A 26,184-nucleotide genomic window follows, 5' to 3' on the forward strand; every position below is an offset into this window, starting at 1 on the left:
CCTGATATCAACATCTCACTGACTCCAACACTACCTGATATCAACATCTCACTGACTCCTACACTACCTGATATCAACATCTCACTGACTCCAACACTACCTGATATCAACATCTCACTGACTCCAGCACTACCTGATATCAACATGATATCCCACTGACTCCTACACTACCTGATATCAACATCTCACTGACTCCTACACTACCTGATATCAACATCTCACTGACTCCTACACTACCTGATATCAACATCCCACTGACTCCAACACTACCTGATAGCAACATCTCACTGACTCCAACACTACCTGATATCAACATCTCACTGACTCCAACACTACCTGATATCAACATCTCACTGACTCCAACACTACCTGATATCAACATCTCACTGACTCCAGCAGTACCTGATATCAACATGATATCCCACTGACTCCAACACTACCTGATATCAACATCTCACTGACTCCCACACTACCATATATCAACATCTCCCTGACTCCAACACTACCTGATATCAACATCTCACTGACTCCTACACTACCTGATATCAACATCTCACTGACTCCTACACTACCTGATATCAACATCCCACTGACTCTACACTACCTGATATCAACATCTCACTGACTCCAACACTACCTGATATCAACATCTCACTGACTCCTACACTACCTGATATCAACATCTCACTGACTCCTACACTACCTGATATCAACATCTCACTGACTCCTACACTACCTGATATCAACATCTCACTGACTCCTACACTACCTGATATCAACATCTCACTGACTCCAACACTACCTGATATCAACATGCCCACTGACTCCAACACTACCTGATATCAACATCTCACTGACTCCTACACTACCTGATATCAACATGATATCCCACTGACTCCAACACTACCTGATATCAACATCTCCCTGACTCCTACACTACCTGATATCAACATCCCACTGACTCCTACACTACCTGATATCAACATCTCACTGACTCCTACACTACCTGATATCAACATCTCACTGACTCCTACACTACCTGATATCAACATCTCACTGACTCCTACACTACCTGATATCAACATCTCACTGACTCCTACACTACCTGATATCAACATCCCACTGACTCTACACTACCTGATATCAACATCTCACTGACTCCAACACTACCTGATATCAACATCTCACTGACTCCTACACTACCTGATATCAACATCTCACTGACTCCTACACTACCTGATATCAACATCTCACTGACTCCTACACTACCTGATATCAACATCTCACTGACTCCTACACTACCTGATATCAACATCTCACTGACTCCAACATTACCTGATATCAACATGATATCCCACTGACTCCAACACTACCTGATATCAACATCTCACTGACTCCTACACTACCTGATATCAACATCCCACTGACTCCAACACTACCTGATATCAACATCTCCCTGACTCCTACACTACCTGATATCAACATCCCACTGACTCCTACACTACCTGATATCAACATCTCACTGACTCCTACACTACCTGATATCAACATCTCACTGACTCCTACACTACCTGATATCAACATCTCACTGACTCCTACACTACCTGATATCAACATCTCACTGACTCCAACACTACCTGATATCAACATCTCACTGACTCCTACACTACCTGATATCAACATCTCACTGACTCCAACACTACCTGATATCAACATCTCACTGACTCCAGCAGTACCTGATATCAACATGATATCCCACTGACTCCTACACTACCTGATATCAACATCTCACTGACTCCTACACTACCTGATATCAACATCCACTGACTCCAACACTACCTGATATCAACATCAACATCTCACTGACTCCAACACTACCTGATATCAACATCTCACTGACTCCCACACTACCATATATCAACATCTCCCTGACTCCAACACTACCTGATATCAACATCTCACTGACTCCAACACTACCTGATATCAACATCCCACTGACTCCAACACTACCTGATATCAACATCTCACTGACTCCTACACTACCTGATATCAACATCCACTGACTCCAACACTACCTGATATCAACATCTCACTGACTCCTTCACTACCTGATATCAACATCTCACTGACTCCAACACTACCTGATATCAACATCCCACTGACTCCAACACTACCTGATATCAACATCTCACTGACTCCTACACTACCTGATATCAACATCTCACTGACTCCAACACTACCTGATATCAACATCTCACTGACTCCAACACTACCTGATATCAACATCCCACTGACTCCAACACTACCTGATATCAACATCCCACTGACTCCTACACTACCTGATCAAAGGTACAGAAGGAGTTTGATGTACTCCATACAGCAGGGGTTTGATGTAACCCCATAGAGTAGAGGTTTGATGTACCATCCCAGAGACCTTGTGTGGCTGTCTGTGTAGGTCATTCTCTCTCTGAGTCATGATTAAAGTAGAGTGCTTGGTTACATTACCTAAGCCTTGGTTCGTGGTAAATGCAGGCTTGCATAGGCTAGTATGGCCATACAGTCATTAGTCTATAAGGCTGTCAGAGGAACATGACATCCATAGCACTGCGTTATTACCATATAAAAGACCTTAGATACCTACGTTCATCCATATTGACGTGTTAGATGTTTGACGTGCAATGCATTTTTATAGTTCATGGGCTTTAAAAAGGCCTTGCACATCAAGTTCAGAGTTCTGAAAACTAGTAACCGAGGAGAATATTAGATAGTTAGACTTCTGAAAACTAGTAAAACAAGAGAATATTATATATTTAGAGTTCTGAAAAGTAGTAAAACAAGAGAATTGTCAAGGGGTGGGTGTAGCTGGTGCATGGAAGTCAGGCGCAGGAGAGCAGAGATGAGTGGACAAAGCACTTTACTGAGGCAATCATAATAACAGAACGCAACCGCGTCACAAAACGAATGCCCAAAGAACAAGTGAGGCAGCACAAAGTACAAATAACAAAGTACAAAGTACCGACTAAATATTACATATTTAAAGTTCTGAAAACTTCTGTGCTATATGATGACTTGAGTGGTTTTGATCCACTCTCTTGCTTCTTGCCAAAAAATCCATAACTTTTTGTGATAAAAAGAGATTGCAGCAGGTACGCTTTTAGAAAAAAGGATTCTGCAGGCCTTTGTCCCTGAAGAAGAACCCTTTATAGAGGTATAACCGTGTTATTTACATAGAACCCTTTATAGAGGTAGAACCGTATTATCTACATAGAACCCTTGATAGAGGTTGAACCTTATTATTTACATAGAAACATTTATAGAGGTAGAACCTTATTATCTACATAGACCCCTTTATAGAGGTATAACTGTATTATCTACATAGAACCCTTTATAGAGGTAGAACCTTATTATCTACATAGAACCTTTTTTAGAGGTAGAACTGTATTATCTACATAGAACCCTTTATAGAGTTAGAACCGTATATAACCCTTTATAGAGGTAGAACCTTATTATCTACATAGAACCTTTAAGGATTCTATGTCTTCCTTTTAGAAGCATTTCTTTATGTAGAAAAGGTTCTAAAGGACCCCTCTGACTTCTGAAGAGTTCAGGAAAATCCAATACGTCAGATACGGTGTAAGTCAACTGGCGTGGAGGCATTCTGCCGTTCTTGTAGAAAAATCCATAACTTTTATATTGCTGAAAATGATGTCTCATGGCGCTGATTATGAGAATGTATTTCATTTAGATAAGGCTTACAATAAATCCTGTCATTACTGCAAACAGGCAGTGTGCTATGGCCACGGACTAGCATTTGGCACTGTCGAACAATGTGGGATTATTTTCAGTTTAAACTAATTTCTGTTTCTGGGACTGTTTTTATCGCTCGTCCAAATCATTTCCAGAAGATTCTAAAGTCATAACTCAGTTTGAGATCTCCATGTGACTCCTGATTGTTCCCTTTCTCCTGTCAGCACTGTCTATATCTGCTATCTGCCAGGGACATGTTAACTAGTCCCATGTTAACCAGTTCCATGTTAACTAGTCCCATGTTAACCAGTTCCATGTTAACTAGTTCCATGTTAACTAGTCCCATGTTAACCAGTTCCATGTTAACTAGTTCCATGTTAACCAGCTCCATGTTAACCAGCTCCATGTTAACCAGTTCCATGTTAACGAGGTAACCAGTTCCATGTTAACTAGTCCCATGTTAACCAGTTCCATGTTAACTAGTCCCATGTTAACCAGTTCCATGTTAACCAGCTCCATGTTAACCAGTTATATGTTAACCAGTTCCATGTTAACTAGTTCCATGTTAACCAGTCCCATGTTAACCAGTTCCATGTTAACCAGTTCCATGTTAACCAGCTCCATGTTAACCAGTTATATGTTAACTAGTTCCATGTTAACTAGTTCCATGTTAACCAGCTCCATGTTAACCAGTTATATGATAACCAGTTCCATGTTAACTAGTTCCATGTTAACCAGCTCCATGTTAACCAGTTATATGTTAACCAGTTCCATGTTAACTAGTTCCATGTTAACTAGTTCCATGTTAACCAGTCCCATGTTAACCAGTTCCATGTTAACCAGCTCCATGTTAACCAGTTATATGTTAACTAGTTCCATGTTAACTAGTTCCATGTTAACCAGTTCCATGTTAACCAGTTATATGTTAACTAGTTCCATGTTAACCAGTTCCATGTTAACCAGTTCTATAGCGTGTGTGTGTGTGTGTGTGTGTGTGTGTGTGTGTGTGTGTGTGTGTGTGTGTGTGTGTGTGTGTGTGTGTGTGTGTGTGTGTGTGTGTGTGTGCATCATGCATCATCGCTTCGTGTTTCAAATTGATTTAAAAGCAAATCACCGTCCACAGTTTGAGTTCCATCGATCTGGTTTGTTTGTATGTGTTCTCATAGACGGAGCCTGTTTGCTCTCTGTCCTATAGATTACCAGGTGACCACTGGGTCAGGGAAGCAGGTGTTTGTATGTGTTCTCATAGACGGAGCCTGTTTGCTCTCTCTCCTATAGATTACCAGGTGACCCACTGGGTCAGGGAAGCAGGTGTTTGTCTGTATGTGTTCTCATAGACGGAGCCTGTTTGCTCTCTGTCCTATAGATTACCAGGTGACCCACTGGGTCAGGGAAGCAGGTGTTTGTATGTGTTCTCATAGACGGAGCCTGTTTGCTCTCTCTCCTATAGATTACCAGGTGACCCACTGGGTCAGGGAAGCAGGTGTTTGTCTGTGTGAGTGGTTGGTTGATGGTTAACATATTCATTACATTTAAATGATGCCTTTGTTATTCTTCTAATTATTATAATCCACTGACGTTGAGTTTCTGAGTCAGAGTGTTGAAACTAATTAAAACAACTTAATTTGATTCGATTGGACTTTTCTGCTCTTTCCAGCCTGGCTTTGATCCGGGTGATCACTGCCAGTTCTGTGGGTTGTTTTGTGGGTTATGAAAGCAGGGTCAGGAAGACTCTCAAGCTGTCTGTGATGGGTGTTCCTCTTCTGGCTTTCCTGAGGTCTCTCTCTCTCACACTCACACACACACACACACACACACACACACACACACACACACACGCACACACGCACGCACGCACGCACGCACGCACACGCACACGCACACGCACACGCACACACTGAAATAATCAACTCATCAGGGTTCCCAGTGTGTGTGTGAGCTCATAGTAATTCCAGGATCTACCCCTGCTGTTGGTCCCTCTCTGCTCTCCCCTCTCTCCCCTCCCAGCCCTCTCTCCCCTCTCTCCCCTCCCAGCCCTCTCTCCCCCTACCTCCCCTCCCAGCCCTCTCTCCTCTCTCTCCCCTCCCAGCCCTCTCTCCTCTCCCCTCCCAGCCCTCCCTCTCTCCTCTCTCTCCCCTCCCAGCTCTCTCTCCCCTCCCAGCCCTCTCTCCCCTCTCTTCCCTCCCAGCCCTCTCTCCTCTCTCTCCCCTCCCAGCCCTCTCTCCTCTCCCCCTCCCACCCCTCCCTCTCTCCTCTCTCTCCCCTCCCAGCCCTCTCTCCTCTCTCTCCCCTCCCAGCCCTCTCTCCTCTCTCTCCCCTCCCAGCCCTCTCCTCCCTCCCAGCCCTCTCCCCCTCTCAGCCCTCTCTCCTCTCTCTCTCTCCCCTCCCATCCCTCTCTCCTCTCCCCTCTCCTCCCTCCCAGCCCTCTCCCCCTCTCCTCTCCCAGCCCTCTCTCCTCTCCCCTCTCCTCCCTTCCAGCCCTCTCCTCTCTCCTTCCTCCCAGCTCTCTCCTCCCTCCCAGCCCTCTCCTTCCTCTCAGCCCTCTCTCCCCTCCCATCCCTCTCTCCTCTCCCCTCTCCTCCCCTCCCAGCCCTCTCCCCCCTCCCAGCCCTCTCTCTAATGTGTCCCTCACGCTGAGTTGTCCTCTTTGAGATTCCCTTCTTTTAACTCTTGCTCTCTTTTTGTGTCTTATTTCTAGTGGTCTGTTTGCCAGTCACTACACGGAAACACACTACCTGGAAGACGGCAGCGCGGTCACCGGCTCTCACAACCTCACGGTACGGTATTAAGTCTAATGGAGTCTCACAACCTCACGGTACAGTATTAAGTCTAATGGAGTCTCACAACCTCACGGTACGGTATTAAGTCTAATGGAGTCTCACAACTTGGAGTTAAGTCAAATCAAATCAAACGAAATTCATTTATAAAGCCCTTCTTACATCAGCTGATGTCACAAAGTGCTGTACAGAAACCCAGCCTAAAACCCCAAACCAGCAAGCAATGCAGGTGTAGAAGCACGGTGGCTAGGAAAAACCTCCCTAGAAATGCCAGAACCTAGGAAGAAACCTAGAGAGGAACCAGGCTCTGAGGGTTAAGTAATCTCTATGTCCTAGATTGATAGAACCACTTGGCAACTAACAGACAAATGGGAAAATGACAAGACATATTTCATACCTATTACCATACAATAACAAGACCTACTTCCTACCTATTACAATACAATAACAAGACCTACTTCCTACCTATTACCATACAATAACAAGACCTACTTCCTACCTATTACAATACAATAACAAGACCTACTTCCTACCTATTACCATATAATAACAGGACCTACTTCCTACCTATTACAATACAATAACAAGACCTACTTCCTACCTATTACCATACAATAACAGGACCTACTTCCTACCTATTACCATACAATAACAGGACCTACTTCCTACCTATTACCATACAATAACAGGACCTACTTCCTACCTATTACATTGCTGTTGTTCTTCCCTCTCTCCTCTACATAGAAAACATGTTTCTATGGCGCTCAGAGACCTGTTGTTGAACCCCCTGAACCTGTCAGGATGCAGTGGTTGTCGTCCCTCCGTTTAGAGATAAACGGACTAAAGGAAATGTTGACGCTCTCGTAATATCCCTTCTGAAACCTCCAAGAACCAATGAGAGAGCAGCATGGTTGAAGATGGTTGTGTGTTGGTAGTGAAAGTGGACTTGGTTCCTGTCACGGCTTTCTGCACCCACAGATTCAAGGAAGTCAGAAACAAACTGCTTCTTTCCCAAGGTTTCATCTTTTGTTGTGTGACTGTGACCCCCCCTTGTCACCCCAGTGTGTCTGTGTTTCATCAAATGATGAATCTGATTGGTGCTGAAAGCCTAGATTTCTGCCGTGATGTTTTTTTGAGCCCCGCCGATTCATATTTGATGAAACACAGACACACTGGAGTCACAGTCGCACAACAAAAAGATGAAACCTCAGGAAATAAAGTAAGGCTGAATTATATTTAAAAGGTGCTACCTACAACCGTAAATGATTCTCCTACAGGGAGATCGGAATAACCTTTGAACCCTAATTTCTTCTGAGTGTAGATGAAGCTTAAAAGTCGAATTAAAAACAGTCAAGTCCTGATACCATCCTAATCCTCAAGTCTAAAGTGAATAATAATGTCAGGTGCGTCGTAGAAAGTGGACCAAGGCGCAGCGGGTATCGTGCTCATCTTCTTTTATTTATATATAAGTGAACACTTAAACAAAATAAATCAATGTCAACCAACAGTTCCGTAAGGACACAAAGACTATACGAAAAACAGCTACCTACAAAACCCATGAAGAAAAACCCCTACATAAATATGGCCTCCAATTAGAAGCAACGAAGAACAGCTGCCTCCAATTGAAGGCCAAACCAAAACCCTGAACATAGAAATAGAACAACTAGAAAACCCACATAGAAATAGAAAACATAGAACATAAACCAAAACCCCGAAACACACAAAACAAACACACCACTGCCACGTCCTGACCAACTACAATAACAAAATGACCCCTTTACTGGTCAGGACGTGACATATTATTTATACTTTATTCATTACTAACTCTATCTATTTACAAAAAAACGGCTGCATTATAAATTAGTGTTGATTAAAATGTCTCTCCATAAACACTAGATTTATGTCAGTGCAGCATGACAGTGTGTGTACTGGGACCTGTGAAGGACAGCCATTTTAATCAGTAAGAGGGACATGTGAAAATGAACTTGTCATGTTTCCAAGAAAGCACAAACAGACCTGTGACCAGGCTAACTAAGTCGACCACCTCTGACAGGAACGGAAGAAAGGGAGAGGTGTATTGTGGATAGTGGCTAGTACCCACAGTTCAGTCTGTCTGCTGAACCTGCTGTGGTGGGACAGTGGAGAGGAGAGGTGTATTGTGGGTAGTGGCTAGTACTGTCAGGGGTGCGTACTGGCGGCAGAAAAGTCAGACACAGGAGAGCAAAACTGTTTCCAACGGCTCAGTTTAATCATCAGAACCCACCGGATACAGAACAATGAAATAAATGGGTACATAACCCGACGCACACCAGAACATAACGTGCACAAGCACTGACAACAAACAATTACGGACAAGGACATGGGGGGGGGAACAGAGGGTTAAATACACAACATGTAATTGATAGAATTGGAACCAGGTGTGATGGAAGACAAGACAAAACCAATGGAAAGAAGGTCGGTGGGAAGGTCGGTGACATCGACCGCCGTACGCCGCCCGAACAAGGAGAGGAACCGACTTCGGCGGAAGTCGTAACAAGTACCCACAGTTCAGTCTGTATTCTAAAGCTGCTGTGGTGGGACAGTGGAGAGGAGAGGTGTATTGTGGGTAGTGACAAGTACCCACAGTTCAGTCTGTCTTCTAAAGCTGCTGTGGTGGGACAGTGGAGAGGAGAGGTGTATTGTGGGTAGTGACAAGTACCCACAGTTCAGTCTGTATTCTAAAGCTGCTGTGGTGGGACAGTGGAGAGGAGAGGTGTATTGTGGGTAGTGGCGAATACCCACAGTTCAGTCTGTATTCTAAAGCTGCTGTGGTGGGACAGTGGAGAGGAGAGGTGTATTGTGGGTAGTGGTGAATACCCACAGTTCAGTCTGTCTTCTAAAGCTGCTGTGGTGGGGCTGTGGAGAGGAGAGGTGTATTGTGGGTAGTGGCTAGTACCCACAGTTTAGTATGTCTGCTGAAGCTGCTGTGGTGGGACTGTGGAGAGGAGAGGTGTATTGTGGGTAGTGGCTAGTACCCACAGTTCAGTCTGTCTGTTGAAGCTGCTGTGGTTCTCTATTGTTACCTCAGGGCCACGTCTGTAGAGTGTGGAGGTCACTCAGCTCAGCTGGGTAAGACAAAGACTTCCTAGAATTCATTATGTGGTGTAAGACCTGCTTGATTTATAGATTGAAAAAGAAGGAGGATGAGGAGGGGCTGTTAATACTGCCAGGTCTGGTCTGGTCTGGTCTGGACTGGTCTGCTCTGGTCTGGACTGGACTGGTCTGGTCTGGACTGGTCTGGACTGGTCTGGTCTGGTCTGGACTGGTCTGCTCTGGTCTGGTGTGGACTGGTCTGGTCTGGACTGGTCTGGACTGGTCTGGTCTGGTCTGGTCTGGACTGGTCTGGACTGGTCTGGTCTGGTCTGGTCTGGACTGGGTCAATAAAACATTGTGCTGGAGTTTCACAATTAGGCAAAGAGAGAGTAAAGAGGAGATGGTGGAGAGAGAATGAGATAGTGGAGAGGAGAGGATGGAGAGAGAATGAGAAAGTGGAGAGGAGAGGGTGGAGAGAATGGGGAAGTGGAGAGGATAGGATGGAGAGAGAATGAGAAAGTGGAGAGGAGAGGGTGGAGAGAATGGGGAAGTGGAGAGGATAGGATGGAGAGAGAATGGGACAGTGGAGAGGAGATGGTGGAGAGAGAATGAGAAAGGGGAGAGGAGAGGGTGGAGAGAGAATGAGACAGTGGAGGGGAGATGGTGGAGAGAGAATGGGACAGTGGAGAGGAGATGGTGGAGAGAGAATGAGAAAGGGGAGAGGAGAGGGTGGAGAGAGAATGAGACAGTGGAGGGGAGATGGTGGAGAGAGAATGAGACAGTGGAGAGGAGATGGTGGAGAGAGAATGAGAAAGGGGAGAGGAGAGGGTGGAGAGAGAATGAGACAGTGGAGGGGAGATGGTGGAGAGAGAATGAGACAGTGGAGGGGAGATGGTGGAGAGAGAATGAGAAAGGGGAGAGGAGAGGGTGGAGAGAGAATGAGACAGTGGAGGGGAGATGGTGGAGAGAGAATGGGACAGTGGAGAGGAGATGGTGGAGAGAGAATGAGAAAGGGGAGAGGAGAGGGTGGAGAGAGAATGAGACAGTGGAGGGGAGATGGTGGAGAGAGAATGAGAAAGGGGAGAGGAGAGGGTGGAGAGAGAATGAGACAGTGGAGGGGAGATGGTGGAGAGAGAATGGGACAGTGGAGAGGAGATGGTGGAGAGAGAATGAGACAGTGGAGGGGAGATGGTGGAGAGAGAATGGGAAAGGGGAGAGGAGAGGGTGGAGAGAGAATGAGACAGTGGAGGGGAGATGGTGGAGAGAGAATGAGACAGTGGAGGGGAGATGGTGGAGAGAGAATGAGACAGTGGAGGGGAGATGGTGGAGAGAGAATGGGAAAGGGGAGAGGAGAGGGTGGAGAGAGAATGGGACAGTGGAGGGGAGATGGTGGAGAGAGAATGGGAAAGGGGAGAGGAGAGGGTGGAGAGAGAATGGGACAGTGGAGGGGAGATGGTGGAGAGAGAATGGGAAAGGGGAGAGGAGAGGGTGGAGAGAGAATGAGACAGTGGAGGGGAGATGGTGGAGAGAGAATGAGACAGTGGAGGGGAGATGGTGGAGAGAGAATGAGACAGTGGAGGGGAGATGGTGGAGAGAGAATGGGAAAGGGGAGAGGAGAGGGTGGAGAGAGAATGGGACAGTGGAGGGGAGATGGTGGAGAGAGAATGGGAAAGGGGAGAGGAGAGGGTGGAGAGAGAATGGGACAGTGGAGGGGAGATGGTGGAGAGAGAATGGGAAAGGGGAGAGGAGAGGGTGGAGAGAGAATGAGACAGTGGAGGGGAGATGGTGGAGAGAGAATGGGACAGTGGAGGGGAGATGGTGGAGAGAGAATGGGAAAGGGGAGAGGAGAGGGTGGAGAGAGAATGAGACAGTGGAGGGGAGATGGTGGAGAGAGAATGAGACAGTGGAGGGGAGATGGTGGAGAGAGAATGGGAAAGTAAAGAAGAGAGGGTGGAGAGAGAATGGGACAGTGGAGGGGAGATGGTGGAGAGAGAATGGGAAAGGGGAGAGGAGAGGGTGGAGAGAGAATGGGACAGTGGAGGGGAGATGGTGGAGAGAGAATGGGAAAGGGGAGAGGAGAGGGTGGAGAGAGAATGAGACAGTGGAGGGGAGATGGTGGAGAGAGAATGGGAAAGTAAAGAAGAGAGGGTGGAGAGAGAATGGGACAGTGGAGGGGAGATGGTGGAGAGAGAATGGGAAAGGGGAGAGGAGAGGGTGGAGAGAGAATGGGACAGTGGAGGGGAGATGGTGGAGAGAGAATGGGAAAGGGGAGAGGAGAGGGTGGAGAGAGAATGGGACAGTGGAGGGGAGATGGTGGAGAGAGAATGGGAAAGGGGGAGAGGAGAGGGTGGAGAGAGAATGAGACAGTGGAGGGGAGAGGGTGGAGAGAGAATGGGACAGTGGAGGGGAGATGGTGGAGAGAGAATGGGAAAGGGGAGAGGAGAGGGTGGAGAGAGAATGAGACAGTGGAGGGGAGATGGTGGAGAGAGAATGGGACAGTGGAGGGGAGATGGTGGAGAGAGAATGGGACAGTGGAGGGGAGATGGTGGAGAGAGAATGGGAAAGTAAAGAAGAGAGGGTGGAGAGAGAATGGGACAGTGGAGGGGAGATGGTGGAGAGAGAATGGGAAAGGGGAGAGGAGAGGGTGGAGAGAGAATGGGACAGTGGAGGGGAGATGGTGGAGAGAGAATGGGAAAGGGGAGAGGAGAGGGTGGAGAGAGAATGAGACAGTGGAGGGGAGATGGTGGAGAGAGAATGGGAAAGTAAAGAAGAGAGGGTGGAGAGAGAATGGGACAGTGGAGGGGAGATGGTGGAGAGAGAATGGGAAAGGGGAGAGGAGAGGGTGGAGAGAGAATGGGACAGTGGAGGGGAGATGGTGGAGAGAGAATGGGAAAGGGGAGAGGAGAGGGTGGAGAGAGAATGGGACAGTGGAGGGGAGATGGTGGAGAGAGAATGGGAAAGGGGAGAGGAGAGGGTGGAGAGAGAATGAGACAGTGGAGGGGAGATGGTGGAGAGAGAATGGGACAGTGGAGGGGAGATGGTGGAGAGAGAATGGGAAAGGGGAGAGGAGAGGGTGGAGAGAGAATGGGACAGTGGAGGGGAGATGGTGGAGAGAGAATGGGAAAGTAAAGAAGAGAGGGTGGGTGTCCAGTCCATTGTTCCTTTATACATTTCCCAAAGTGAAGAAGTTACTGTAAATATGCAAGATGAAACACTGTGATTAGCAGGGGACATAATGAAAGCCCCTCACCCCTCTGCAGGGGACATAATGAAAGCGCCGCCTCCCCTCAGCAGGGGACATAATGAAAGCTCCGCCTCCCCTCAGCAGGGAACATAATGAAAGCCCCTCCCCCCTCAGCAGGGAACATAATGAAAGATCCTCCTCATCTCGACCCACATAACCTCACTAGTCCCTGCTATTCCCCCAGTACCCCTAGTGACTGGATCCCCTAGTGACTGGGTCCCCTAGTGACCGGGTCCCCTAGTGACCGGGTCCCCTAGTGACCGGATCCCCTAGTGACCGGATCCCCTAGTGACCGGGTCCCCTAGTGACCGGGTCCCCTAGTGACCGAATCCCCTAGGGACCGAATCCCCTCGTGACCGGATCCCCTAGTGATTGGGTCCCCTAGTGACCGGATCCCCTAGTGACTGGGTCCCCTAGTGACTGGATCCCCTAGTGACTGGGTCCCCTAGTGACAGGGTCCCCTAGTGACTAGATCTCCTATTGACTGGGTCCCTTAGGCACCGAGTCCGTTCATGGGAGTGTCAGACTGGAGCGTTCTATAGTCCCCTAGTGACTGGGTCCCTTCATGGGAGTGTGGGACTCAGACTGGATTGGCCCAGTCTTCCAGTCTCCCATCAGTCTAAAACGGACTGATTCATTGGTAATTTATTGGCCTGTCTGGAGAGAGTTAGGGGGTAGGGAGGAATCTGAGGCCCTTCATTCCCCCATTTCATGTGTCAGTATTTTATACCAGCTAAGCGTGTGTCAGAGGCAAGGTATTAGATGGGGGGAGGGAGTGATGAGTGAGGGAGGGAGTGATGAGTGAGGGCCTCTACACTTCTCCGTCCTCCCCCTTTCATTTGTCTGTTTTATAGCTCTCTGTAAAGAAAGACTTTCCAGCATTATTCCTCACCCAGATGACGTACCAGACACAGGAAGGGAGACCCTAGTCCTTCATGACAGATTGTTAAAATACAAGAGCTCAAAACGTATTGTATCCATACAAAAAGTGTAAGAATAAACGCATGGTAATGATGAACAAAATACAAGTTTGACAGATTGTACATTCACAGAGGTGTACAACAGGGAAGTCCAATCTCCCCAGTTTGATAGATTGTACATTCACAGAGGTGTACAACAGGGAAGTCCAATCTCTCCAGTTTGATAGATTGTACATTCACAGAGGTGTACAACAGGTAAATCCAATCTCTCCAGTTTGATAGATTGTACATTCACAGAGGTGTACAACAGGGAAGTCCAATCTCCCCAGTTTGATAGATTCTACATTCACAGAGGTGTACAACAGGGCAGTCCAATCTCCCCAGTTTGATAGATTGTACATTCACAGAGGTGTACAACAGGGCAGTCCAATCTCCCCAGTTTAATAGATTGTACATTCACAGAGGTGTACAACAGGGCAGTCCAATCTCCCCAGTTTGATAGATTCTACATTCACAGTGGTGTACAACAGGTCATTCCAATCTCTCCTTTCCATTTTAGTATCTTAATTAAAGCCAGTTTGCTACAGCAGGAAAATAATCCTGCAGCAACAGGAAATCTGAATTATTATGTGGCTTATAATTAATGGACATTTTTAAAGGGCTTAATACATTTTATGTTAGGGCAAATCAAGTCTGACATTTTGTTTAAAGTGGAAATTACAAACGTTAAACCTTGAATACACTACAAAGTTAGCATTTTTCCCAAAAAATCCCCCCCCCCCCCCGCAACACAGAATTTCTGACATCATCAATGAAACATGAGGTCATAGCATTAATGCAGTGTACTGTACTGTACTGTACTAGATCTGGCCCTGCTTCTCTCTGCTACACGCTGTAGCTTTATCTAATGTCTCTTCTTCTTTTTTTATTATATACACCTGGAGAGGGTGTTTTTCGTCCCAAATGGAACCCTATTCTGTATTTAGTGTACTACTTTTGACCAGGGTCCATAGGACTGGTCAAAAGTAGTGCACTAAATAGGGAATAGGGTACCGTTTCGGGTCAAGATGTGTCTGGCAGGACTCTGTATGGACTAGCGTGTAGTCGAGGACTGGGCCAACACGTAGACGTCGAGATTTACGTCAGAATACTTCAGGCTGGAGTACGGATGACAGGGAAAGGACAATTTTGTGCAAGGAAATTCTTGTAGATGTTCATGGAAGACAGAAAGTAGAGGAGAAGCTTTGGAGAGAGAGGACTAAGTTAAGAGGTCTGGTCTTCTGGAGCTTCCTGGAAAGTAGAGTAGAAGCTTTGGAGAGAGGACTAAGGTCTGGCCTTCTGGAACTTCCTAGTTCCACTGTAAAGGACCAATAGTTACGTGACGGGTCTCTCTGAGAAAACTGATCAGATGCTGAACATGTGGAATCAGCAACAGGTGAACAACCACCACCTTGGAAAAAGAGTAAAGACGAATCCTGAAATGTACTGCCCAGAGGTCTATATCTGGAGAAGGGAGAGGTGGAGAAACCACATGTCCATGTTTTACTGGGCAGCAGTGAAGTAGTCAGGGAGGAAGGGCCTGGGTCTGGACCAGAGCTACCACAGGAGATGGCCTGGGTCTGGACCAGAGATGGCCTGGGTCTGGACCATAGGTACCACAGGAGATGGCCTGGGTCTGAACCAGAGCTACCACAGGAGATGGCCTGGGTCTGGACCAGAGCTACCACAGGAGATGGCCTGGGTCTGGACCAGAGCTACCACAGGAGATGGCCTGGGTCTGGACCAGAGATGGCCTGGGTCTGGACCATAGGTACCACAGGAGATGGCCTGGGTCTGAACCAGAGCTACCACAGGAGATGGCCTGGGTCTGGACCAGAGCTACCACAGGAGATGGCCTGGGTCTGGACCAGAGCTACCACAGGAGATGGCCTGGGTCTGGACCAGAGATGGCCTGTCTGACCATTACACAGGAGATGGCCTGGTCCCAGAGCTACCACAGGAGATGGCCTGGGTCTGGACCAGAGCTACCACAGGAGATGGCCTGGGTCTGGACCAGAGCTACCACAGGAGATGGCCTGGGTCTGGACCAGAGATGGCCTGGGTCTGGACCATAGGTACCACAGGAGATGGCCTGGGTCTGGACCAGAGCTACCACAGGAGATGGCCTGGGTCTGGACCAGAGCTACCACAGGAGATGGCCTGGGTCTGAACCAGAGATGGCCTGGGTCTGGACCATAGGTACCACAGGAGATTACCTGGGTCTGAACCATAGGTACCACAGTAGATTACCTGGGTCTGAACCAGAGATTACCTGGGTCTGGACCAGAGATGGCCTGGGTCTGGACCATAGGTACCACAGGAGATTACCTGGGTCTGAACCATAGACAGAAGCTGTATTTTCACTCCATACCAGATACTTCCGCTGTCCTATCTTCCTGCTCCTCCTACCTACCCTGACTGCCCAGCCTTGTCCTAACAGTATGTTAAACTCTCTGTCCTACCTTCCTGCCCCTCCTACCTACCCTGACAGCCCAGCCTTGTCCTAACAGTATGTTAAACTCTCTGTCCTATCTTCCTGCTCCTCCTACCTACCCTGACAGCCCAGCCTTGTCCTAACAGTATGTTAAACTCTCTGTCCTACCTTCCTGCTCCTCCTACCTACCCTGAAAGCCTGGCCTTGTTCTAACAGTATGTTAAACTCTCTGTCCTACCTACCCTGACGGGCCCAGCCTTGTCCTAACAGTATGTTAAACTCTCTGTCCTACCTACCCTGACCGCCCAGCCTTGTCCTAACAGTATGTTAAACTCTCTGTCCTACCTACCCTGACAGCCCAGCCTTGTCCTAACAGTATGTTAAACTCTCTGTCCTACCTACCCTGACTGCCCAGCCTTGTCCTAACAGTATGTTAAACTCTCTGTCCTACCTACCCTGACAGCCCAGACTTGTCCTAACAGTATGTTAAACTCTCTGTCCTACCTACCCTGACTGCCCGGCCTTGTCCTAACAGTATGTTAAACTCTCTGTCCTACCTACCCTGACAGCCCGGCCTTGTCCTAACAGTATGTTAAACTCTCTGTCCTACCTACCCTGACAGCCCGGCCTTGTCCTAACAGTATGTTAAACTCTCTGTCCTACCTACCCTGACAGCCCAGCCTTGTCCTAACAGTATGTTAAACTCTCTGTCCTACCTACTCTGACAGCCCGGCCTTGTCCTAACAGTATGTTAAACTCTCTTCTCAGGTGAACTGCTATTACCACGGGAAGGTGCAGGGACATATCTATTCTGACGTCAGCCTCAGTACCTGCTCAGGTCTCAGGTAAGTGTGTGTGTGTGTGTGTGTGTGTGTGTGTGTGTGTGTGTGTGTGTGTGTGTGTGTGTGTGTGTGTGTGTGTGTGTGTGTGTGTGTGTGTGTGTGTGTGTGTGTGTGTGTGTGTGTGTGTGTGTGTGTGTTTTGTGTGTGTGTGTGTGTATCAGGGGGCTAAACAGTTAAATTAGCCTGGAGCAACGGGCATTCTCATGAACTGTCTCATCATCGATGTTTTTCTCTGCCTCTTTTCTCTCTCTGCCTCTGTGTTGTTCTTCTCTGTTTCTCTCTACAACTAAAGATAAACAGAGTTACCATATAAACACACCTTAGTGATGAATGAAAATGGAAATGTGTCCCTGTGTTAACGATCTACAGTCAGAGTAATACAAGTCTTTAACCCAGTAAAGACATGCCGAGCTGGAAAAAGAACCGTTCAGCGTTCACAGATGTCAAGTAGGAGTAACGGTTCAGCTAATATTACTGGACAACATCAGGAATGTCGTTCCCAAAACGTGCCAACAGTTTTCCTCCTCTAAGGAGTGATAGGGGTAATTGTTAAGCCTTTGAGTGCATTCCCAATTGGTACCCTGTTCCCTATGTAGTGCACTACTTTTAACCAGAGCCCCATAGGGTTCTTGTTAAAAGTGGTGCACTATATAGGGAAATAGGGTGCCATTTGTGATGCAGGCCCTGTTTTACAGGCTGCTCATTTTTCTGCCCCTCTACAACCTGTCTCTGGTTAGACAAATGCAGAGGGCTTAGCTTGAAGAGTGCTATGCTGCCTGGCGCGACGGCCAAGACAAATTGTTCTTGGTTTTTAGTTGTCAGCTATAGTCTGGGCTTTGGGAGTGTTTTGTTTTTTAATGTTACGTTTCTGTGGTTATGAATGTTGTCAGGAGGTTGATTAAAACTCAGAGTTTTGGCCCAGTCTCAATGGACAGAGACGTTACTTTAAATGACCCAGAGCTGCTTTTAGTAGAGTGAGAAAAGTTGACGGTGAGAAACAAGAGACTCTCATGACGGACAGACGGAGAATGAGAAACCCCAAGGAAGGATATTACTTTATTACTTATTTAGCCAAACGTCTGCCTCTTGATTTGTTCCCATGAATAACAGTGAGACTTTATTGACGAGGTATAGTAGTGTTACCCACAAAGCACCTCAATGTCTCAATTAACTATTTATGATGGTAATAATATCCATTATCCAACATTCTGTAGAAAAAAAAAACATTATGACAGACATTTAAGAAATGTCCTTCTTTTTCTTCTACTTCATTGATTGATGATCGATTGATCGGTTAATCAATATCACTCTTGTATTCCCCAGTGGCTTCATCTCACTTGAAAACAGATCCTATGTGTTGGAGCCGTCACCGGATCCCTCCAGTGGGTCCCACAGGATCTACCGGTCAGAACAGCTGAACCTCACACCTGGCTCGTGTGGCCACGGCTTCAACATATCGCTGGTTCACGGAGTCACCCAGAACACCCACAACCAATCAGACAGCCCCTTCGGAGCCTTCAGCACCAGGGTAAGCAGCGTACATGGAATACCGTGGCTGTGTTTACACAGGCAGCCCCAATTCTGATCTTTTGACCAATCAGATCAGAATCTTTTGCCAATATTTAGGCAACATATCATAATTGGGCTTCTTGTGTAAACACAGCCATAGTCTCATAACCTAAATGTTCAATTTCAACATTTTGCACACACAAAAAATGTATGTTTAGCTCATGAGACTTGGGGTCAAAGACATAGTGTATCTGTGTATATATATATATGGAATGGGCTAGAGATCTTCTAGAATTCTCTAGGAAAGCATTAACGTTCTCTTTATGTCCATCTACAGATACTCTGTAATGTAGATAAAGATGAGAGGTACTCTGTAATGTAGATAAAGATGAGAAGTATAGAGATACTAAAGGTCAGAGATACTCTGTAATGTAGTTAAAGATGAGAGATACTCTGTAATGTAGATAAAGATGAGAGATACTCTGTAATGTAGATAAAGATGAGAAGTATAGAGATACTAAAGGTTAGAGATACTCTGTAATGTAGATAAAGATGAGAGATACTCTGTAATGTAGATAAAGATGAGAAGTATAGAGATACTAAAGGTTAGAGATACTCTGTAATGTAGTTAAAGATGAGAGGTATAGAGATACTAAAGGTTAGAGATACTCTGTAATGTAGTTAAAGATGAGAGATACTCTGTAATGTAGTTAAAGATGAGAGATACTCTGTAATGTAGTTAAAGATGAGAGGTATAGAGATACTAAAGGTTAGAGATACTCTGTAATGTAGTTAAAGATGAGAGATACTCTGTAATGTAGTTAAAGATGAGAGGTATAGAGATACTAAAGGTTAGAGATACTCTGTAATGTAGATAAAGATGAGAGGTATAGAGATACTAAAGGTTAGAGATACTCTGTAATGTAGATAAAGATGAGAGGTATAGAGATACTAAAGGTCAGAGATACTCTGTAATGTAGATAAAGATGAGAGGTATAGAGATACTAAAGGTCAGAGATACTCTGTAATGTAGATAAAGATGAGAGATACTCTGTAATGTAGATAAAGATGAGAAGTATAGAGATACTAAAGGTCAGAGATACTCTGTAATGTAGTTAAAGATGAGAGATACTGTGTAATGTAGATAAAGATGAGAGGTATAGAGATACTAAAGGTCAGAGATACTCTGTAATGTAGATAAAGATGAGAGGTATAGAGATACTAAAGGTCAGAGATACTCTGTAAAGTAGATAAAGATGAGAGGTATAGAGATACTAAAGGTCAGAGATACTCTGTAATGTAGATAAAGATGAGAGGTATAGAGATACTAAAGGTCAGAGATACTCTGTAATGTAGATAAAGATGAGAGGTATAGAGATACTAAAGGTCAGAGATACTCTGTAATGTAGATAAAGATGAGAGGTATAGAGATACTAAAGGTTAGAGATACTCTGTAATGTAGATAAAGATGAGAGGTATAGAGATACTAAAGGTTAGAGATACTCTGTAATGTAGATAAAGATGAGAGGTATAGAGATACTAAAGGTCAGAGATACTCTGAAAGAGATGGGGAATATATGTTATGGGGAATATATGTTAAAAATGATTCCTCTCTTCTTATCTTATCTTATATACAGTGTTGCGTGTATAGACTGGGTAGATAAATACCACTATAAATATCCAATTGCACACCATTTATCATGTGTTCTGGTAGGTTAGTGGTCCACCCTATCCAGATGTAAACAGATAGTTTGTTGTAGCCAACAGTTTCTATGTTACCTCCATATCCCACAGGGTCCCGCAGACTGTAGACATAAATCAGTACGAGGGAACCAGGTCTTCAGATCAAACCTCAATCAGTTGAGACTAGGAGGTCTTCAGATCAAACCTCAATCAGTAGAGACTAGGAGGGAACCAGGACTTCAGGTCAAACCTCAATCAGTAGAGACTAGGAGTAGTCACACACACACACACACACACACACACACACACACACACACACACACACACACACACACACACACACACACACACACACACACACACACACACACACACACACACACACACACACACACACACACACACACACACACACACACACACACACACACACAGTCATGTCCCTCTGTACAAGGGGCTGTATAGATAGAGATACTCTTGATAACTGCATACCAAATATCACCCTATTCCTTCTATAGTGCACTACTTTTGACCAGGACCCATGAGGAGTTTGGTGCTATTTGGGACTGTGACGATGTGGATTTCTGCCCACTCTTCACGAATGCACACACTGTTTCATTAGGCCTAATTTTAGAATAACGCTTTCTATATCCGCTTATGGATTCTGCCATTTCTTCCTAGAAGCCTTATAATGCACTGTTATATTATTGTATAGCTCCTATGTTAGCAGTGAGATACTGTTTATAGATCATACTGTTCGGTAGGAAAATGTTTATGGAAAGATATTTTTGGATAATCGGTTTTCACACATAAATGCGGTTATTTTCCTTTCTCTTGCCGGCCAGACTGAACATTTGTTTCGGTGAACAGAATCATCGTAACACTCATGAGTTAGAGACTTGGTTCATTCTGTTTGGTTCATTCTGTTTGGTTCATTCTGTTTGGTTCATTCTGTTTGGTTCATTCTGTTTGGTTCATTCTGTTTGGTTCATTCTGTTTGGTTCATTCTGTTTGGTTCATTCTGTTAATAACGCTTTATTTTGTTCATACTTCCCACGTTGTGTCGGAGCTCCGTGTGTTCTGTCTACTGTGTGTTATTTGAGTTACATTTTACATTTACATTTTAGTCATTTAGCAGACGCCCTTATCCAGAGCGACTTACAGTAGTGAATGCATACATTTCATTTCATTCCATCCGTCTGAGATGGAAGGAGAGAGGGAGGGACGCCGACAGAGCGATACTGTAGTGTCCTGTACCGTCTTAGATGGAAGGAGAGAGGGAGGGACGCCGACAGAGAGATACTGTAGTGTCCTGTACCGTCTTAGATGGAAGGAGAGAGGGAGGGACGCCGACAGAGCGATACTGTAGTGTCCTGTACCGTCTTAGATGGAAGGAGAGAGGGAGGGACGCCGACAGAGAGATACTGTAGTGTCCTGTACCGTCTTAGATGGAAGGAGAGAGGGAGGGACGCCGACAGAGAGATACTGTAGTGTCCATGTGATTTAAAGCTGTTTTGACTTTGTCCTCTGTTTTATGACTGGACTGGAAAAGAATGACGGCTAGACTATTAGCTGTGGATTTAAGTGCCTCTGCCAATATGGTGTCGTATGCAGCTGTAGAATACAGTAGAATAGATTCCTAATAGTTCTGTATGTATAATACAATAGAATACAAAAGATTCCTAATAGTTCTGTATGCAGCTGTAGAATACAGTAGAATAGATTCCTAATAGTTCTGTATGTATAATACAATAGAATACAATAGATTCCTAATAGTTCTGTATGCAGCTGTAGAATACAATAGAATAGAATAGATTCCTAATAGTTCTGTATGCAGCTGTAGAATACAGTAGAATAGAATAGATTCCTAATAGTTCTGTATGTAGAATACAGTACAATAGAATAAATTCCTAATAGTTCTGTATGTAGAATACAGTAGAATACAATAGATTCCTAATAGTTCTGTATGCAGTTGTAGAATACAATACAATAGAATAGATTCCTAATAGTTATGTATGAAGCTGTAGAATACAATAGAATAGAATAGATTCCTAATAGTTCTGTATGCAGCTGTAGAATACAGTAGAATATAATAGATTCCTAATAGTTCTGTATGTAGAATACAGTACAATAGAATAGATTCCTAATAGTTCTGTATGCAGCTGTAGAATACAGTAGAATAGAATAGATTCCTAATAGTTCTGTATGTAGAATACAGTAGAATACAATAGATTCCTAATAGATCTGTATGCAGTTGTAGAATACAATACAATAGAATAGATTCCTAATAGTTCTGTATGAAGCTGTAGAATACAATAGAATAGATTCCTAATAGTTCTGTATGCAGCTGTAGAATACAGTAGAATATAATAGATTCCTAATAGTTCTGTATGCAGCTGTAGAATACAGTAGAATAGAATAGATTCCTAATAGTTCTGTATGCAGCTGTAGAATACAGTAGAATAGAATAGATTCCTAATAGTTCTGTATGCAGCTGTAGAATACAATAGAATAGATTCCTAATAGTTCTGTATGTAAAATACAATAGAATAGAATAGATTCCTAATAGTTCTGTATGCAGCTGTAGAATACAATAGAATATATTCCTAGTAGTTCTGTATGCAGCTGTAGAATACAATAGAATATAATAGATTCCTAATAGTTCTGTATGCAGCTGTAGAATACAGTAGAATAGAATAGATTCCTAATAGTTCTGTATGCAGCTGTAGAATACAGTAGAATAGAATAGATTCCTAATAGTTCTGTATACAGCTGTAGAATACAGTAGAATAGAATAGATTCCTAATAGTTCTGTATGCAGCTGTAAAATACAATAGAATAGGTTCCTAATAGTTCTGTATGTAAAATACAGTAGAATAGATTCCTAATAGTTCTGTATGCAGCTGTAGAATACAATAAAATAGAATAGATTCCTAATAGTTCTGTATGCAGCTGTATAATACAATAGAATAGATTCCTAATAGTTCTGTATGCAGCTGTAGAATACAGTAGAATAGTTCTGTATGCAGCTGTAGAATACAGTAGAATAGAATAGATTCCTAATAGTTCTGTATGCAGCTGTAGAATACAATAGAATAGATTCCTAATAGTTCTGTATGTAAAATACAATAGAATAGAATAGATTCCTAATAGTTCTGTATGCAGCTGTAGAATACAATAGAATATAATAGATTCCTAATAGTTCTGTATGCAGCTGTAGAATACAGTAGAATAGAATACATTCCTAATAGTTCTGTATGCAGCTGTAGAATACAGTAGAATAGAAAAGATTCCTAATAGTTCTGTATGCAGCTGTAGAATACAATACAATATAATAGATTCCTAATAGTTCTGTATGCAGCTGTAGAATACAATAGAATATATTCCTAGTAGTTCTGTATGCAGCTGTAGAATACAATAGAATATATTCCTAGTAGTTCTGTGTGCAGCTGTAGAATACAGTAGAATAGAATAGATTCCTAATAGTTCTGTATGCAGCTGTAGAATACAGTAGAATTGAATAGATTCCTAATAGTTCTGTATGCAGCTGTAGAATACAGTAGAATAGAATAGATTCCTAATAGTTCTGTATACAGCTGTAGAATACAGTAGAATAGAATAGATTCCTAATAGTTCTGTATGCAGCTGTAAAATACAATAGAATAGGTTCCTAATAGTTCTGTATGTAAAATACAATAGAATAGATTCCTAATAGTTCTGTATGCAGCTGTAGAATACAATAAAATAGAATAGATTCCTAATAGTTCTGTATGCAGCTGTATAATAAAATAGAATAGATTCCTAATAGTTCTGTATGCAGCTGTAGAATACAGTAGAATAGAATACATTCCTAATAGTTCTGTATGCAGCTGTAGAATACAGTAGAATAGAATACATTCCTAATAGTTCTGTATGCAGCTGTAGAATACAATAGAATAGATTCCTAATAGTTCTGTATGTAAAATACAATAGAATAGAATAGATTCCTAATAGTTCTGTATGCAGCTGTAGAATACAATAGAATATAATAGATTCCTAATAGTTCTGTATGCAGCTGTAGAATACAGTAGAATAGAATACATTCCTAATAGTTCTGTATGCAGCTGTAGAATACAGTAGAATAGAATATATTCCTAATAGTTCTGTATATAGAATACAATAGAATAGAAAAGATTCCTAACAGTTCTGTATGCAGCTGTAGAATACAATACAATATAATAGATTCCTAATAGTTCTGTATGCAGCTGTAGAATACAATAGAATATATTCCTAGTAGTTCTGTATGCAGCTGTAGAATACAATAGAATATATTCCTAGTAGTTCTGTATGCAGCTGTAGAATACAGTAGAATAGAATAGATTCCTAATAGTTCTGTATGCAGCTGTAGAATACAGTAGAATAGAATAGATTCCTAATAGTTCTGTATGTAGAATACAGTACAATAGAATACATTCCTAATAGTTCTGTATGTAGAATACAGTAGAATACAATAGATTCCTAATAGTTCTGTATGTAAAATACAATAGAATAGAATAGATTCCTAATAGTTCTGTATGCAGCTGTAGAATACAATAGAATATAATAGATTCCTAATAGTTCTGTATGCAGCTGTAGAATACAGTAGAATAGAATACATTCCTAATAGTTCTGTATGCAGCTGTAGAATACAGTAGAATAGAAAAGATTCCTAATAGTTCTGTATGCAGCTGTAGAATACAATACAATATAATAGATTCCTAATAGTTCTGTATGCAGCTGTAGAATACAATAGAATATATTCCTAGTAGTTCTGTATGCAGCTGTAGAATACAATAGAATATATTCCTAGTAGTTCTGTGTGCAGCTGTAGAATACAGTAGAATAGAATAGATTCCTAATAGTTCTGTATGCAGGTGTAGAATACAGTAGAATTGAATAGATTCCTAATAGTTCTGTATGCAGCTGTAGAATACAGTAGAATAGAATAGATTCCTAATAGTTCTGTATACAGCTGTAGAATACAGTAGAATAGAATAGATTCCTAATAGTTCTGTATGCAGCTGTAAAATACAATAGAATAGGTTCCTAATAGTTCTGTATGTAAAATACAATAGAATAGATTCCTAATAGTTCTGTATGCAGCTGTAGAATACAATAAAATAGAATAGATTCCTAATAGTTCTGTATGCAGCTGTATAATAAAATAGAATAGATTCCTAATAGTTCTGTATGCAGCTGTAGAATACAGTAGAATAGAATACATTCCTAATAGTTCTGTATGCAGCTGTAGAATACAGTAGAATAGAATACATTCCTAATAGTTCTGTATGCAGCTGTAGAATACAATAGAATAGATTCCTAATAGTTCTGTATGTAAAATACAATAGAATAGAATAGATTCCTAATAGTTCTGTATGCAGCTGTAGAATACAATAGAATATAATAGATTCCTAATAGTTCTGTATGCAGCTGTAGAATACAGTAGAATAGAATACATTCCTAATAGTTCTGTATGCAGCTGTAGAATACAGTAGAATAGAATATATTCCTAATAGTTCTGTATATAGAATACAATAGAATAGAAAAGATTCCTAACAGTTCTGTATGCAGCTGTAGAATACAATACAATATAATAGATTCCTAATAGTTCTGTATGCAGCTGTAGAATACAATAGAATATATTCCTAGTAGTTCTGTATGCAGCTGTAGAATACAATAGAATATATTCCTAGTAGTTCTGTATGCAGCTGTAGAATACAGTAGAATAGAATAGATTCCTAATAGTTCTGTATGCAGCTGTAGAATACAGTAGAATAGAATAGATTCCTAATAGTTCTGTATGTAGAATACAGTACAATAGAATACATTCCTAATAGTTCTGTATGTAGAATACAGTAGAATACAATAGATTCCTAATAGTTCTGTATGTAAAATACAA

The 26,184-nt window shown here is 43.3% G+C and overlaps 1 protein-coding gene across 1 annotated transcript in view; it reads left to right on the forward strand.

Moving 5' to 3' along the window:
• The window catches only part of LOC106577343 (disintegrin and metalloproteinase domain-containing protein 12), a 207,367-nt gene that overhangs the window by 94,019 nt on the left and 87,164 nt on the right, over nucleotides 1–26,184 (forward strand). The window contains exons 4-6 of the mRNA XM_045701159.1: nucleotides 6,446–6,524; nucleotides 17,002–17,078; nucleotides 18,399–18,603. Coding sequence (XP_045557115.1) covers nucleotides 6,446–6,524; nucleotides 17,002–17,078; nucleotides 18,399–18,603 — 361 coding nt within the window. The remainder of the gene's footprint in view (nucleotides 1–6,445; nucleotides 6,525–17,001; nucleotides 17,079–18,398; nucleotides 18,604–26,184) is intronic.

Source organism: Salmo salar, chromosome ssa18, assembly GCF_905237065.1.
Source record: "Salmo salar chromosome ssa18, Ssal_v3.1, whole genome shotgun sequence".
Lineage (NCBI taxonomy): Eukaryota > Metazoa > Chordata > Actinopteri > Salmoniformes > Salmonidae > Salmo > Salmo salar.